Source organism: Neopsephotus bourkii, unplaced genomic scaffold, assembly GCF_033783945.1.
Source record: "Neopsephotus bourkii isolate Nb327-2 ecotype Australia unplaced genomic scaffold, CSIRO-AGI_Nbou_v1 NB_860, whole genome shotgun sequence".
Taxonomy (NCBI): domain Eukaryota; kingdom Metazoa; phylum Chordata; class Aves; order Psittaciformes; family Psittacidae; genus Neopsephotus; species Neopsephotus bourkii.
This window is the reverse complement of record NW_026901356.1, coordinates 2,519,996-2,534,581: the sequence shown is the minus strand read 5'-3', so window position 1 is coordinate 2,534,581 and position 14,586 is coordinate 2,519,996. Positions and strand designations below refer to the sequence as shown.

At 40.0% G+C, this 14,586-nt stretch overlaps 1 protein-coding gene and 1 long non-coding RNA gene across 6 annotated transcripts in view; one reads left to right on the top strand and one right to left on the bottom strand.

The window, feature by feature from the left end:
- Nucleotides 1–14,586, top strand: part of WT1 (WT1 transcription factor) — a 33,782-nt gene that overhangs the window by 11,413 nt on the left and 7,783 nt on the right. For all 5 annotated transcript variants that reach the window (XR_009725939.1, XM_061356586.1, XM_061356585.1 and 2 more), the window contains exons 5-6: nt 7,974–8,076; nt 9,425–9,575. Coding sequence is in view for 4 of the 5 variants with exons in the window: in XM_061356586.1 (XP_061212570.1) it covers nt 7,974–8,076; nt 9,425–9,575 (254 nt within the window). In the remaining variant the exon portion in view is untranslated. The remainder of the gene's footprint in view (nt 1–7,973; nt 8,077–9,424; nt 9,576–14,586) is intronic.
- LOC133213976 (uncharacterized) overlaps nt 11,768–14,586 on the bottom strand; it is a 31,442-nt gene continuing 28,623 nt past the window's right edge. The window contains exons 3-4 of the long non-coding RNA XR_009725945.1: nt 13,749–13,852; nt 11,768–12,041 (exon numbers count right to left, since the gene is read on the bottom strand). This is a non-coding gene — a long non-coding RNA (uncharacterized LOC133213976). The remainder of the gene's footprint in view (nt 12,042–13,748; nt 13,853–14,586) is intronic.

Here is a 14,586-nt window from a genome sequence, read left to right as displayed (position 1 = left end):
CCAACTTACTGTGAGATCTTCTCAGTGTCTAAGTGTGTGCGGCCTCAAGTGTACAACAGGAGAGGTCTAGCCCGTACAGACCTATGCTTTCATGTAGTTATCCATAAACATGGAAAACTGCTTCAAGATGGACTTGGTGTACCATGCTGTAGTGTGACAAAGGAAAAAATATTATGGGTCTGCTTGTAGTTCATTCACAAATGGTGTTTGAAGGTTAGAGGGAGAAAACAGTAGCATATTAAGCTATCTGTATTGAAATGAATGGGAGAATTAAGCCTGAAGCTCTCAAGGAGCTCTCTGGTCAGAGAAGATCCCCAAGTCCTTCAGCTGTGTACAGTTCAGTGTCTTTGCTGCCAATCCTCTCTTTTTAAAGGTTATTTCCTACTTTATTTTTTCCAAAAGCGTTTTTGATTTCCTTTTTAAGCTGTACCCTTTAAAGATCAGTCATTACAATATTAGACACTGTTTTGTCTCTTCTGAAGAAAATGTCCTGCAGAATGGAGAAACATATCAACCTTGACTGAGATCCAAGTTATTAAGGCAAGGAAGACATTATTCTTTGGGGAACTCAGTGAAAAAAAAAATAAAGACACAATAGAAATATTAAAGGAGTACTGAGCAAAATAAATGGCTTCTTACTTGTCCAGAAGTCAGACTGTTAGCAGTGTAAAGTATGTGACCTAGGATGCATGAAAGGGGAGGGGGGAGAAATCAAGATGAATGATCTATGGTAAAGCAAAGATGAAAGTTTTGGTATAGGCCAAGATCGTAGAATCTGTGGAAAATCAGTACTAGACATAGCCTCATCACTAGTAATATGAGCCAAAATAGTTATCTGTCTTTTCTGGCTGAGAGTTACAACACGCAGTACCTCCAATCTCAGTTGCCATGAACATAAGGTATTCTTCCCAAGATTTACATCTTTAAAATATATGAACTGTTCATAAGTGATTCCCAGGCGTTTTGTATTTCAGATGCTTTTCTCAATCTTGTAGTTGTAATTTAAGAATTTTGGAATTGATCTTTCTGTTGAAATATGGAGCTTCTAGATTGTGTCCGATGATGACAGTCCTTGTTTAGCTCCTTGCCTTAGGTTCTCCCCAGCACTTCTTCCTGGCCTCGTTAAGACTTCTGCACAACATAAGAAGGTTGAAAACATTACCAGGAGGTTCTGCAAATCGCTAGAGAACTCTACAATTACATAAAACTTCTCGGTCATACACTTTACACTTGTTAGCAGACCAGCTCAGCAGCTTGCTTTCTGCGTTCCTCTTCAGCATGAGTTTAATATACTGGAATGAAGCTGTTGCCATTCATTTCAGGTAGAGTTAGCTAGCAGCTTCTGTACTTGAGTTATCTCTCAATTTATCTGGGAGCATTCTGGTTTTTAGCTGTTTACATTCTTGCCAATGTTTGCCTCATCTCCTCAGTCCAGATTATAAGTTTGGAATTTGGCAAGGAATACTGTCAGGTGGCCAAAGTTGTGTCCTTCTCAGGTATTGTGAAGGTCATTCCCACTGAGCTGCAAGCTTATGAACAGTCCTGTTTGTGTGTGTTCAGAAGCAAGAGTCTGGCACTTAACCTATTGAATTAATTTATCCACTCAGAATCTGTTTTAGCCCATGGCTTTAAGGCTTTAGAAGACTGTTCATCCTGATTGTTTTTCTCTCTAGGGATATTTTAATGTTTAAACATCTAGGGATGTTTTAATGTTTCTTCATCTTGGTGAGTTTTAGTCTTCGAGTGCTTTCAGCAGGTGTAAGCATAAGAAAGTGCAGAAGACATGGCTGGAGTGACAGAAGTGGGCAGTAAAAGGTATGGAGTAGAGTGCCTGGCAAGCCACTGCTAAGTGGTGGAGACACGTAAGGTGATTAGAAGTGTCTCCTGGCAGAGTACATCAGTGTGATAGACTGGCAGGGGAGGGGGAGAGAGCTGTAAATGTGGAAGAAGATAGAAAAGGCTGCAGCCATGAATTCTAGAGGTTTCTATGTGCTGGCTAACCAGCATGAGGTCTGATGGCCCAAACTGAGATCCTCTCTGTGAGGAGTTGTCCCTGGAGAAGAAAACTCACCACTGCCACCATGTAGTCCAAGTGACTGGAATCTGTGTTGTAGACTGTCACTTAGGTTCTGAATGCCAAAGACTGAGCTCAAGTTACGCTTGTAACTCATGAAGAGTTCTGTGAGAGCCACTGTGTTGGTTACGTGTCTGTTTGTCCAGGGATTTCTCTGCCATCTTCTGAACTTGGGGTAGATGAGGGAGAGCTGGCTTGTCTGCCAGAGCTGTCACACAAACTGGCAGCTTTAAGGATCTGAAAAGAAAGTGTTGCGGTTATGGCAGTGAACATCACCACGGGACTGAATTTTATCTCTTCAGGCTGTTTGAGGTTTGTTCCTCATTCTCTGGTATTTTGTTTGGAGCAGCTAAGATCAGATTTATACTGTGGCAGGAAAGTCACTGGATCCTTTGCTTATTACCCTGAGAACTCAGGTCCCAGACACCTCAAAATGGATGTCCCACATTAGTGGACACCTTTCTGTCCTTAATATTTTGGTGTTGCTTTCTTATTTGTTCAATGTGGAAAATACTGCTTCCCTTCATAGTGGTGTTGTCGAGGTAGACCTCAGGACTATAAAACCCTCCTTGATATGTCAAGAGCTCTTTATAAAAGTGACATGGAAAAAAACTTTGACCAAGAAGGAAATGATATGGCATGGTAGCCAAGGAGCACAGCCACATACCCAACAGCAAGACTTAGCAGAAATATTGCCTAGTGGTCTCTTTAGCTGCTCAAGTAAAAAGGTTTGATCTGTACTTCCAACAGTCAAACAGTCATTTGAGATTGAGAATCTAGCCAGACAAATTTTGTTTGTTCCCCCCCCCCTTATTGTGTTTGCTTGGGTGTTATATAGTTGTCACATTCCTTGAAACTTTGTATTTGTTGCTGTTTGGAAAGAAGATTAGGCATGATCTGTATCAAACACCATTAAGGCTGCATCTAAAACAAGACAGTGAATGCTTATTTTGTCTAGGAGCGAATTGTAAAGTTTTTTCTGTTTAGCTTTGCTGGTATTGTCAGTAAAATTTGGAGGTGCAAAACTTCCTACTTGGGTTCAGTTCTGCAGTCAAGATGAATTGGAAGTGGACAATAACCTATTGTCTATAATACTGAATTTCCCCTTTCCCACTGATAGCTGAGGGTCCCATTTTTGAAGGGAAGTGTTGGTGAAATCCTGATTCCACTCAGGTCAATGGTAAAAAAACCCCAAATCGAACAAAGACTATTGAAGTCAGAGAGACGAGGGTCCCCTGAAGATGCAGTGCTTTCCTTTCCTCAGCCAGCTGGTTTTCTCATTGGAGATGGCAGAGGGGCTGTAATCTGTGAAATCACATGTTTTAATATTCCTTTGCCTCAGAAAGCGCAGATAAAAATGCAGCTTTATACTCCACCCTCCGTAATAGTATTAGACAAAAAACAGGCAGAAACATGATCTTCTCTATAACTAATCAGAATCTTTTTGCTGTCTCCGTACATATTTTTCCCAGGGTGCTAGGATGGTAAATATTTTAGCAGAGGGAATTAACTCTACTTCTCTTCCTTTATGTTCCGTTATCAACGGGACTAGCCCACACCCTCACTTTGCCTCATTTTTGGCTCTGTTTCTAAACCCTAAAATTCCTGTTCCTGCATTGAAACACAATTAAATTGAGGCTTAATGTGGTGCCTGGTTTATGTAATCTTGCTTTCTGGCTTTTTTTTTTTCTCTTCCAAGTCTGAATCTCATGAATCAATGTGCATTCACATTTCATTTGAAATTTTCTAACTCTCCTCAGTGTACCCTAAAGCTTCCCTTTTTTGGTTTATGAAATAATAATAAAAAGCGTAACTCTTCAGATTAAGTTGTAACTGCTTTATACATTAGACAGGCAGTTTCAGTTTAGCAAAGTAAAAATGGTGTGAGAGAGAAATTGCAGCTTGATTGTTTTTTAAAATATTCAGATTAGAATGTCATCTTTTATGAGTTTTTTTATAACCACTTAGATTGATACAGCTCTCTAAAGCTGTTCTGTTTTTCATCACACATTCTCATCTGTAAAACCTTCATTTTTATTAATCTTTGTACAATCTGTACAACTCTGAGATTAATCATTTTAAAAGAGCTACTCTCCGAGTGTTAAGGATTTGCTGGGCTAATGGTAAACGTGAGCACTTCTAAACCCTCTGCAGCACATTGCTCCTGCTTAGTGGGTGCCGTTGCAGAAGTATCAGTCTTTGTTTCCCAGTTATCTAGAGATAGGGTTTGTGGCCAGGTTTCCAGATCTGCTTCTGGCTGTCTAGAACCAGAGAACAAAACATACTGAGCCCTTTTTTCACCAGCTAACTCCAATTCTGTGTATTTATACTCCAGTTCTGCCTTTGTGCATTTCCCATTGAAGCCGAAGGGAGCTGTGTACTTACAAGTAAAGGTGGAACTAGACTGTGAGGCTATGTCCTTTAGTCTTTACTCCAGCAAAGATTTCTGTCAGATCCTGGCAGGCCAGTTTGACTGCATCTGGCCTTGATTAATTTTTACTCCTTTTAGGACTTGTGGCAGGATCGGTTTAATGTCTCTCCTAACTATAACTCTGGGCCTTACTGGGGATCTTTTGTTTTTCTCCTTTGGTTAATTCAGCCGTGTTTTCCCCCTGGCTTTAGCTGAGTTCCTCCTGGGGCCTGCTCAGCCCTTGAAGCAGGGGAAGGTGCAGTGTAGGAACTCTGGCCATGCTCTCAGCCATGCTCTGAGTGCACACAGCAGGGCAGTGAGGGGCTCCGTTGGCAGCTCTCCAGACTGCTCTGGTGTTGCCTGAGCAGCCCATCCTGCTGGGAGAGAACTCATGTCTCCCGGTCCCAGAAGCCTGTCTCTCCCCAAGTATCAGTGTTTACCTACCCTGGGTTATCAGTGTTCATGTGAACAGCACTGTCTAATCTCTAATGTACCTTCTTGGCTGTCTTGGGGGTTGAACTAGATGGTCTTTAAGTTCCCTTTAAACTCAAACCATTCTGTGATTCCATGTTCTTTTTAATTTATAATGCATGTACTGTTAGTGGATATGGGGTGGACACGTTGCAGTGCTTTGGTGGAGGTCTAGTCTGTTACCTAGTCCTGAGAGTCTATCAGGATAATTTTTCATTATTATAATTACAGATTTAGTGGCCTAAGTGTATGAGGCATCATCTCTTTGCCTAGTTAAACATTGAATAACTGACTAGAAAAGATGAAAGTTAAGACATCTCCTACCTGCTTAAGATTTCCATTCAGTTAATGCACTGCTAAATTCATCAGTGACTGCTATTGCTCATGTATGTGGTATTGCATCTGATCATTACCTCTTGTATGCAGAGTTTCAGTAATGTATTTAAGAGATTTAGAAATCAATTTTTCTATCAGTGCTTTTATTTTAGCATATAAATTTTAGCAGCAGTATGCAATAAGCCAACTGAGCAACAGAGTTTGTGGCAGACATCTGGCTGCATTGGGCAAAGAGGTGGGAAGACAAAAATTGTATTTCACAGTGAGATGGCTGTCAGTGGAGAGTGAAGGCTGAAGTTCAAGGGAGCAGTGGTGAAAACTCCAGCATTTCTGTTTCTCCACTGACTGGAAAGAGGATTTACCTGTAATTTCTGTTACAGGTGAAGGCCAGATTATTCCATAGTGCTTCATAGTGAACAAATTGCATTTTATCCATGAAATCTCATGTGATCCATTTTGCTGTCATCATCCATATGAGCGTGCTGAGTACCAGCCAATGTCAATGGAAATGTGCCCAGCGTAAAATGGGAACTGATTATTGATGCGTTTTTCCTAGGGGATGTGTTAAGCACTTAGTATGTGATGAGTCAAAAGGCTCAGAAAACAGGTTTTACTCTTCAAGGGTTTGCAGTTGTGTGTACAGTTTTAGTGAAGTATGACTAGAAATAATGGGAGGAAACGTGAAAAAGGCTGAATGTTGAGGAGGGCTTCCCAACTGTGTAATAAACTGGAGGGCTTCCCAACTGTGTAATAAAACTGGAGGTGGAGATTATCTGGAGGATACTTCCCATTCATAGAGCCATTCCTTAGGGCACAGACAGGGTCTTTGTCTGCTTCTTATTCCTGGGAGGGATTATTTCAGAACTGACTGGTCTTTGCAGAAATGGTTATCACTGAAAGATGAAAACCGTGTGAATCTGGAGGGAGAGTTAGGCTGTGTTTTATGGCATCAGCTTTTACTACATCTTCCTTCCAAAGTTTCTGCTCTGGGAAATCCTCTTATCTAGCTACGTGTCTCTTGTTTGTTGTAATGTGGAAGATGGCTGGTACAGGCGGGAATGAGACATTACACTGTTAGGGTGACTAATGATGAAATTCATGGTACATATATAGAGTTTAATCTGATAATGGCATCTTCCTTTATCTGTTATTACATGAGAGAGATATTCCTGCTGCTGCCCTATAACTTAACTCAGTATGATCACCTCTTTGCTACTTAAAACTGAAATAAACAGAGAGTACCTTCCTAAAAGGTGTAGCCTTTGATTTGAATAGCCAGCTGAAGCCAGGGTTTGAAACTGGTATTTTAAGCAGCACAGGGATTGATGTAAAGGAAGTCATCTGCCAGATGGCAGCCTGCAAGCCACTATTGGGACAACTACTGAGGAAGGCTGCAGTAGGAGCTGTTCACAAGCCCTGCTCCCTCCTGCTTAGTCAGGTTCACAAACCATTTAGACATCTCCTGCATTCCAGTTCCTCTGGCTGCTCTGCAAATCACGTAAGAGGTTTAAGACTTCCTCGTAATTCTACTCTGCACATGAACTTTGAGTGAAGAGAAAGGAAGGACCAGTGAAATGAGAGCCTGGGCCTCAGGGACCCTTTCAAATTGCTATTGCAAGCATTTGGCAAAGACTGGGATAACATCCTATGTATCCATCTCTGTCCCTAGCTGTGTGCCCCCTGGGCTTTGTTCTGGCCTTTCTGATGTCTAGTGCAGTGTAAAACATGAACGCTTACTGCTGCCAATGTATATTAATACACGTGTCAATGTCTGCACTAATGTAACATGCACATTTAAAAGTAAACCCTCAAATTTATCTGTGTAATTTTGTCATTAAGAAGGTTGCACACAGGAAGCACAGCAATGTTCCTAACATTCTGGATAAGAGAAGATAGGTTTTTGAAGAATGTAACTAGATAGAGCACATGGTTGTGACGGCCCCAAAACACAACAAAAGCTACAGACGTTTTAAGCTATTGTGATTATGCTGCATGAGTGATCTTGAAAATTTACCCCTAGAAGGGTATGTAAATACCTGGTAGGGAGAGGCTGGTTTTTTTTTTTAGTTGTATTTTTATAAGGAGGTAATTTGTAACGCATCCTCCAAGCTGATATGTGGGATAAATAGTTCAGACACTGATTTGTAATCTCTGTTTATGAGTACATGACTGCTATTCTTATAAATGTCATCACTTTCTTGGTAGTATCTGGTAATATCTCGGTCATGAGGTGCTGACAAAAATCCACTGCACTTAATGTGAAACTTGAGGCATTTTGCTCATTCCAAAAGATATTAGCAATAGGCAGCCCCACATTTAACTGAAAAATAATGTGTACATGTGCACATGACACGGTCATGCTGCTGTGGGGATTTTTCCCTCTTACCTAAAATCGTTGTGGAAATACATCAGAGTTCAAATCATGACAATATTTTAATTTTTTCTTTTACTGGGCTGTCATAGTGGATGCTAATAGGTGTATGGATGGAGTCAGTGCACAGTGCCAGCGCGATCTGAAGGTGGAACAGGCTTCCTTTGGTGAATTGAATTTGAACTTGGATATCCGGGCTATGAAAGCAAACTCTGCATGTGTTACTACTGACTTAAGAAATGAAACCTCTCACATGGAGCTGAGTACTGAAAAATATCTAATTTTCTCATTATTCTCCTCTTTATTTACAGCCATACAGCAGGATATGAAAATGAGAACCACAGTGCTCCCATGTTGTACAGCTGTGGGGCCCAATACAGAATACATACCCATGGAGTTTTTAGAGGCATACAAGTGAGTATGGTAGGACATTCTTCCTAGGGAAGTAAAACTGCTGCTTGTTTATATTGTCTGTGTACTATTTCACTGGTATTTATCCATCCTTGGTTTGCGGTTTTCCTGTGTTATCAAGAAATGCTTTACGTAGTGTCCTGACTCCACTGAAGCCATTGAAGTACAGTGTAAGATTTCTTTCTGACAGTCATTTAAAATTGTTTATTTCCTCTTCTAAAGTATGTCTGCAGGGCAGTATTCCTTACCAGCCTCTCAGGATGTTCCAAAACATGCAATCCAGTTTCCACCTTCTAGCTCTAGTCACTGTGGTTGTGTGAGGCTTCCATGGTTACGATGGACTACGTCTGATAACTATATACAAAAAAGTGTTAGACGACATTTTGTTTTTACGGATTTCTGAGGCTTTACTAATGCAAATATATTTCCTGAAAACAAAATATACTAAGTGATTGTTTCCTAATGACTAAGTAATCAGTGAATATTTGGGAGGAACTTACCATTCAAGGAAGTTAATTTCCTCCCTTTCTGAAAGTCATATAATCAATAAATACCACTGTAGAAACTATACATTCTTAAAACTGATGACAAAGTCATTACAAAGTATCTGTCTCTTCTGCATTGCTCTCTATTGTCAACATATGCCAGTGTCTGTAGATAGCATCTTCTTTTCCTTTTCTGTACAGTTTAATAAGTCATTATTCAGTGGCAAGCTCTCAGAAATAGGCTTGTGAGGGAGCTTTGTGGAGTGAGTAAAAGTAAACAGTTGACATTCCAACCCTAACTAGTCTATGATTCTAGGATTCTATGACATTCTTTAAGGAAGTTAATTGTTCCAGAAGGAGAAGATCATCTTTGATGGAACATTGTGACAGTGGCCAAAATGCATTAAGGCTGAACTATTCACTAGCTCCACCTAGATGGGCTTTCTTGTTTTGTTTTTGCCAGTTTGAATTAAGACAATATGTTAATTTCCCTGTCCTTAAACTTCATATGAGTATTTAAAATAAAGAGGATAATGCTACCCTGGCTCATGCTCATATCTCTTACACTACTATAAGCCTAAAACTGCTTTATATGCCGAGTGTTCTTGCAGAATTGTGTGATTATACTTGAAGTCAGAACGTGGCCTATTTAAACTTCCACATCAATATTTGGTGAGAATTTAATAAACAGAGTTTAACAGATTAAATGTATAGTAAGGTTGTACTTTGTTAAAGTAGTGTTTTACAGTTTGCAGTGTATTTAAATAGCTCTGTCCTGGAGAAGTGCCTCTGATTGTTTGTCTTTGAATATGTTAGTAAAAGCTTGAGAACATGCATGTTACATTAGCAAGTCTCTGTCATTGTAGGATGTCCGACGGGTGCCAGGAGTAGCTCCGACTATTGTCCGATCAGCAAGTGAGACAAATGAAAAACGTCCCTTCATGTGTGCGTACCCTGGCTGCAACAAGAGATACTTTAAGTTGTCCCATTTACAGATGCACAGCAGAAAGCACACTGGTGAGTGTCAGCACTGGTTGGTATAAATCACGTCACAGCACTGGACAGCAGAGTGGGTAGGGTGGTTTTAAAATAGCATAAGGTGCAAGAAATGACCTGACAGGTCAGGGGCAGACAGAGTCTGCCAGATGAGTATGTATGTGCTCTGTCAGCTGGGCAATCCCTCTTTTGGATGCAGAAGACTGAAACTGGTGAATAAAAACACAGAGCAGTGCTGACAGCAGGAAGATCACCTCCCTCCCTCTCTTACTGTTACAGGGCACCATTCAGAGCTGTGAATCATCTTGTCCCTGTCTCTGTTCCCTCCATTTTGCAGCATCAAGGCTTGCTTCAAATCTTAACTATTGTTAACTATTAAGAAGTTTCTTCTGCAAGAGGAACCTAGACATTTAGCAGCTTCTTGTCCTCCTGAGGAAGTCTTTTCTGGCTGGGGGTAAGAGGCAGGGATTGGCAAATGAGTTTCCTCAAATGGCACTTTTCCATGAAGAATTGAGCCTGAAACGAGTCATTTGTAGGCTAAGATCTGAATTCTCTTTGAGCTCAGGCAATCTATGTTCCATCTCAAAATGTGAAAATCGAATGCTCTGATGCACCTTGCCGAAGAGTAAACAAAGATATTTTCCCTATTGGGAGATTTATTCTGTTGGAAATGTAGAATTATGATAAACCTTTATATAAGCTCCTTATACATTTTTTGGACTGCCTATCATATTTCCATTTAGACAGTTCTTTCTGTGCTAATCTAGAAATCTGTGCATAAAATCTGTAAATATGGATGCTCACTTGGCCATTAACCTGATAGGAAGTCAGAAGGGTGAAATGGACGAGGGCAGAGCAACTAATTCTGTGTGACCTGGCAGCTTGTCCAATGTTTCATAATAACTTTTCCTTTTGGAGACCATGTAGTGACATTAGTTAATTGTGTAAAATTCTTACAGGTGAGAAATGAGCATTACAAAGGATTTTCAATCTCTGAATGGGCCAATCACAAAATATTCAGATAGACATCTTCAGCGTTGCTCAGATTCCACATTCAAGATAATTTAAATTGTAACTGGAATTGAATCTTTGGAGATGAAGATCTACAGAAATGCTATTCTGTTATCTGTAAATAAACTGGAAACAAGAAAATGTGTTCATCTTTTGGGGTCCGTTAGCTGCAGTATTTTTCTTGAGTATGTCCAAACAGTTCTTTTTTTTCTCATAATCAAGATTTCTTTCATTCCTGAATTGTATTGTAACAGTCATAATTTATTTGTTCTGGTCCTGTATTTTATTCCCTTTAGTTGCTTGGCTTTTGCAGTGTTATTCCTGGATGTATCACAAGGACTTCAGCTTAGATATATTTTTTTTCTTAACTGAAGATTTGCAGAATTACACCACATATGATCTAGGCATGCAGAGTCACGAAAGGCCCAAAACACATAGGGAGTAGGGGATTAGGACTACAGCCATCTGACATCCCTGGAGAGATTCCTCCCATTGTCTTTGAGGTCATACATGCCCCTCCTTTGGTTTATGCTAAAGTGGAACAGGGTAGGGGAAGAACTTTTCTTTCCCTCAAACATCTCTTCTGTACAGGTGGGCCAAGATCTTTCTGCCGCTGTATTTTGGTGTGTTGACAACCTTTGCAAGTTACTTTCCATGACAAACAGGGCAACTTGATTTCCAAGGCTTGTATTTGCTGATACAAGCATTGCCATTAACAAGGCCATGTAAGCTTTTGAATTTGGTTGCAGCTAAAGAGAGTAAAGCATGTGATAGTGCACTGCTGGTATGAGACCTGCTTGGAAACTCACCTAGCTGATGTATTCAGATTTAGAAATAGGAATGTCCTCTTCGTTAACCTGGCAGGGTTTTGTCCTCAGGCTGTTGAATGGGTGCTAGACATTTCATATGATTATGGTCTGGAAATTTTACTTACCAATTTCCAGCTCCTGTAGAGATTTTAGAATATGATTATTTCTATTTCTTGTCTCCTCCTGTGGTCTGTTAGTCCTAATTTTGGGAAGTGCTGGTCTTGTTGATAACAGTTAGGGTAGTGGTTGGCAGTCAGAACATCTAATACTCTTAATAAAAAAAGGGATATGTCTCTTTTTCTTATGCTTCAGTGTTTTGATGGGGAGGAATCCTGACAAGCCAGTCTGAAGTCAGGAGAGCTGTCAGATACCAGCTCAAGTGGAGGATTGGTATACCTCTCTACAGCCCTCCTGTACTGTTATGGATGCACTTGTGGGCTTGAAGCTCTTGCACCTTTCTTAGCGTAGTGGTAGGGCAGTTTTTAAAATGATGACCACAGGATCTGAAAACAAGCTGTTACATACATTTAATACAGCAGATAGTATCTTTGCAGGACAATGTTGGCTCTTGATTATCTTTTTCCTCACTGTAAGATACTTGCAGAGGGCCAGCTCATCAGATTGTCTATTCTTCACTAGCTGCAGTATTGCAAAATCAAGCAAGGCCCTGAAAAGCAAAGTTGGATTCTGTAACCAGTTTTACCAATGTTTCAACATTGCATTCATTGAAAATATGTTGACATTTTGGACCCTCCACGACTGCTTATCCATTGTTAACAATGCCTTTATTGAAACATGTTCAGCCAAAAAAGCTTTTTTTTGTTATCTTGTGTATTTTGCTGCAGTAGATAGGCCTCTGAAAGGAAATGCAAAAATACATCTAATTTTTTAACAGTACAGCAAATAATGTGAGTTGTCATCCTGTGGCACACTTCAGAGACTTCTTTGCAGAAACAAATTGATGTCTAGACCTCCATAAATTTTATTTATGGTGGAAACAATATTCTTGCCAGAGATCCTTTGAGTTCAGTGCCACACACTGGAAAAACTGGATTTATCTTGATGGAAAGCTGAGCATTTTTTTGCAGAGAAAATACCCTCTGCCTGCTTGCCATGGATATTCCTCAGCCTAAATATGCACAACTGTGGGTGTGAACTTCTAACAGTGAGGTGTGAGAATCTGTAACTGATGAAGGTTGTCTTTTGTGTGGCAGGGACTCAGGTCTTGGTGATGACTTTCTGGGGCTCTGGGGGGTGTAAGTAACACAGTCTAATCATGACTTTTATACTAATCATCTAGCAAGGATTTCTTTGCTTTGACAAAAATGATCTTATTATGGCATGTGCCACTGTGCTGCTAACTGCTTTACAGTCATTAGTGCAGTTCATCATTACACCCCCTTTGAAAGACAGAGCTATGTCCTCTGTGTACAGATATGGTAAACTTATGTATTTAAAATACAAGATTAGTCTCAAAACAATAATGACATCTCACATCTGAACTATGGTATGACAATGACAGGAAACGTTACCTATAAAGTCTCCCTACTAAATAGAGACACACATTTTATCTGTGTTTGCTGAAACAAGTTATTTTGAACAGAAATATGTTATATTATTGAGGTAAAGTTGTGATTACAGGGTTGTACTCATGTACTTAGGTGTGTATACAAGAAAAAGGGGCTTAAATTGGTGCAGGGCATATAGACCTTCAGATTCTCATTGAGGCTTGCAGCCTCTGGTTTCAAAATCAGCTTGCTCTCCTCATGCTTTCTTGTTAGCAGTGGGCTTTTACTCTTGAAGCTCTCTGTAATTAAATGCAATGATTGTGAATATTTTGTGCAGCTGCTACAGCAGTAGGAATTTCTCTTTTCCCATGTGTCTGGGCAAATGAATTTGCTCCAGAGAAAATGTGTAGGTTCCTCTGATTTAACTATTTTTGAACAAATAGGTTTATTTTATTAGAAGCATTTATTACGATATGTGCAAAGGCTGATTCATACTTGCTTGCCATTGTTGACCTTTATTTTTTCCAAATATTTCCCTAAATATTAAAGAACTGCTATTCCTTCTGTCCTCTCCCAACTACTTCATTACGCACTGAGTTTAGCCTTTTGTGTACCCTCTCTCAATAATGAAATATAAGTAATCCTGGAAGCCTGCAAGTTGCAGGTGGAAGGACTGGGGAAGCTCCATCTTCGTGTCCTGTTTTGTTTTGAAATTGTATGTGGTCCTGTGGGAAGGTGACAGCATTATGGAATAGTTCTCATACATTAAGAGACTTTATTCTTTTACTGGAGAGGATTTAATAGGGCTGGGGAAACTAGACACTGCTCCACCCCCTCTCGGTATAGTGATATGATGAGGTACTCACAGACTTCCAATCTGGGTCATTCATGTTGTCCTGTTCTGATGGAAGTTCTGGGCGGTAACAGGTATGTGACAGTTGGTGTTGGCAGGCATTTTGCTTGGCACTAGCTGATGTGGAAGGTGTAGAAAGAAAAGGAAATTAGGATTTCTGTCCAAATATTGTGCCTTTTTTTGTCTCTTTGCTTTTTGTTTTCTAGGCAGTGTCACCATATCTTTGTGTAAGCATCTTGGACTGATTCCTTTAATACATGCATTGGTCAAATTTGTCCTTAATTTAATTAAGGTTGTATTTCAAAGTATTTAAATAAATGGTTTTGTGTGCATGCCATTAGACCCACTATACTGTTTTATCCAAATACCTCCTTAACCATCTTCTGAGTTTATATTGCAATTAGCAGACAATCATCCTGTCACTGCATTCTGCTCTGCTGACATTCCTCCTCTTAAATCTGCCAAAGGGCTGAATTCCTTGGAAGTAAGTGATTTCTGAAAAGCAGGCACCCCCTGGGAAGTCCACGCGGTCAAAGTGTACGGAGCTATTTCAAACACCTGTGGCAACTTTAATCCCTTATGCTAATAAATTAAGCACAGCAGACATGGAAATTGTCCACACCTAGGTCTGAGAATCAGTAAACTCCTTTGGGTGACTGGCACAGGAAGTTAGCTTGTTCTTGCAGATTAAGTTGCTTTTGTAAGGTTTTGATTTTAGCTACACAGTATTTGAAATGCTGTCCTTAAAATGCTACTTATGCTCTGTTGCCTAGGTCAGAAGGCTTCTGCTTTAAACTAAACTAGTTTGCACTGGTATCTCAGAATACCAATGCAACCAGAATACATGTCAT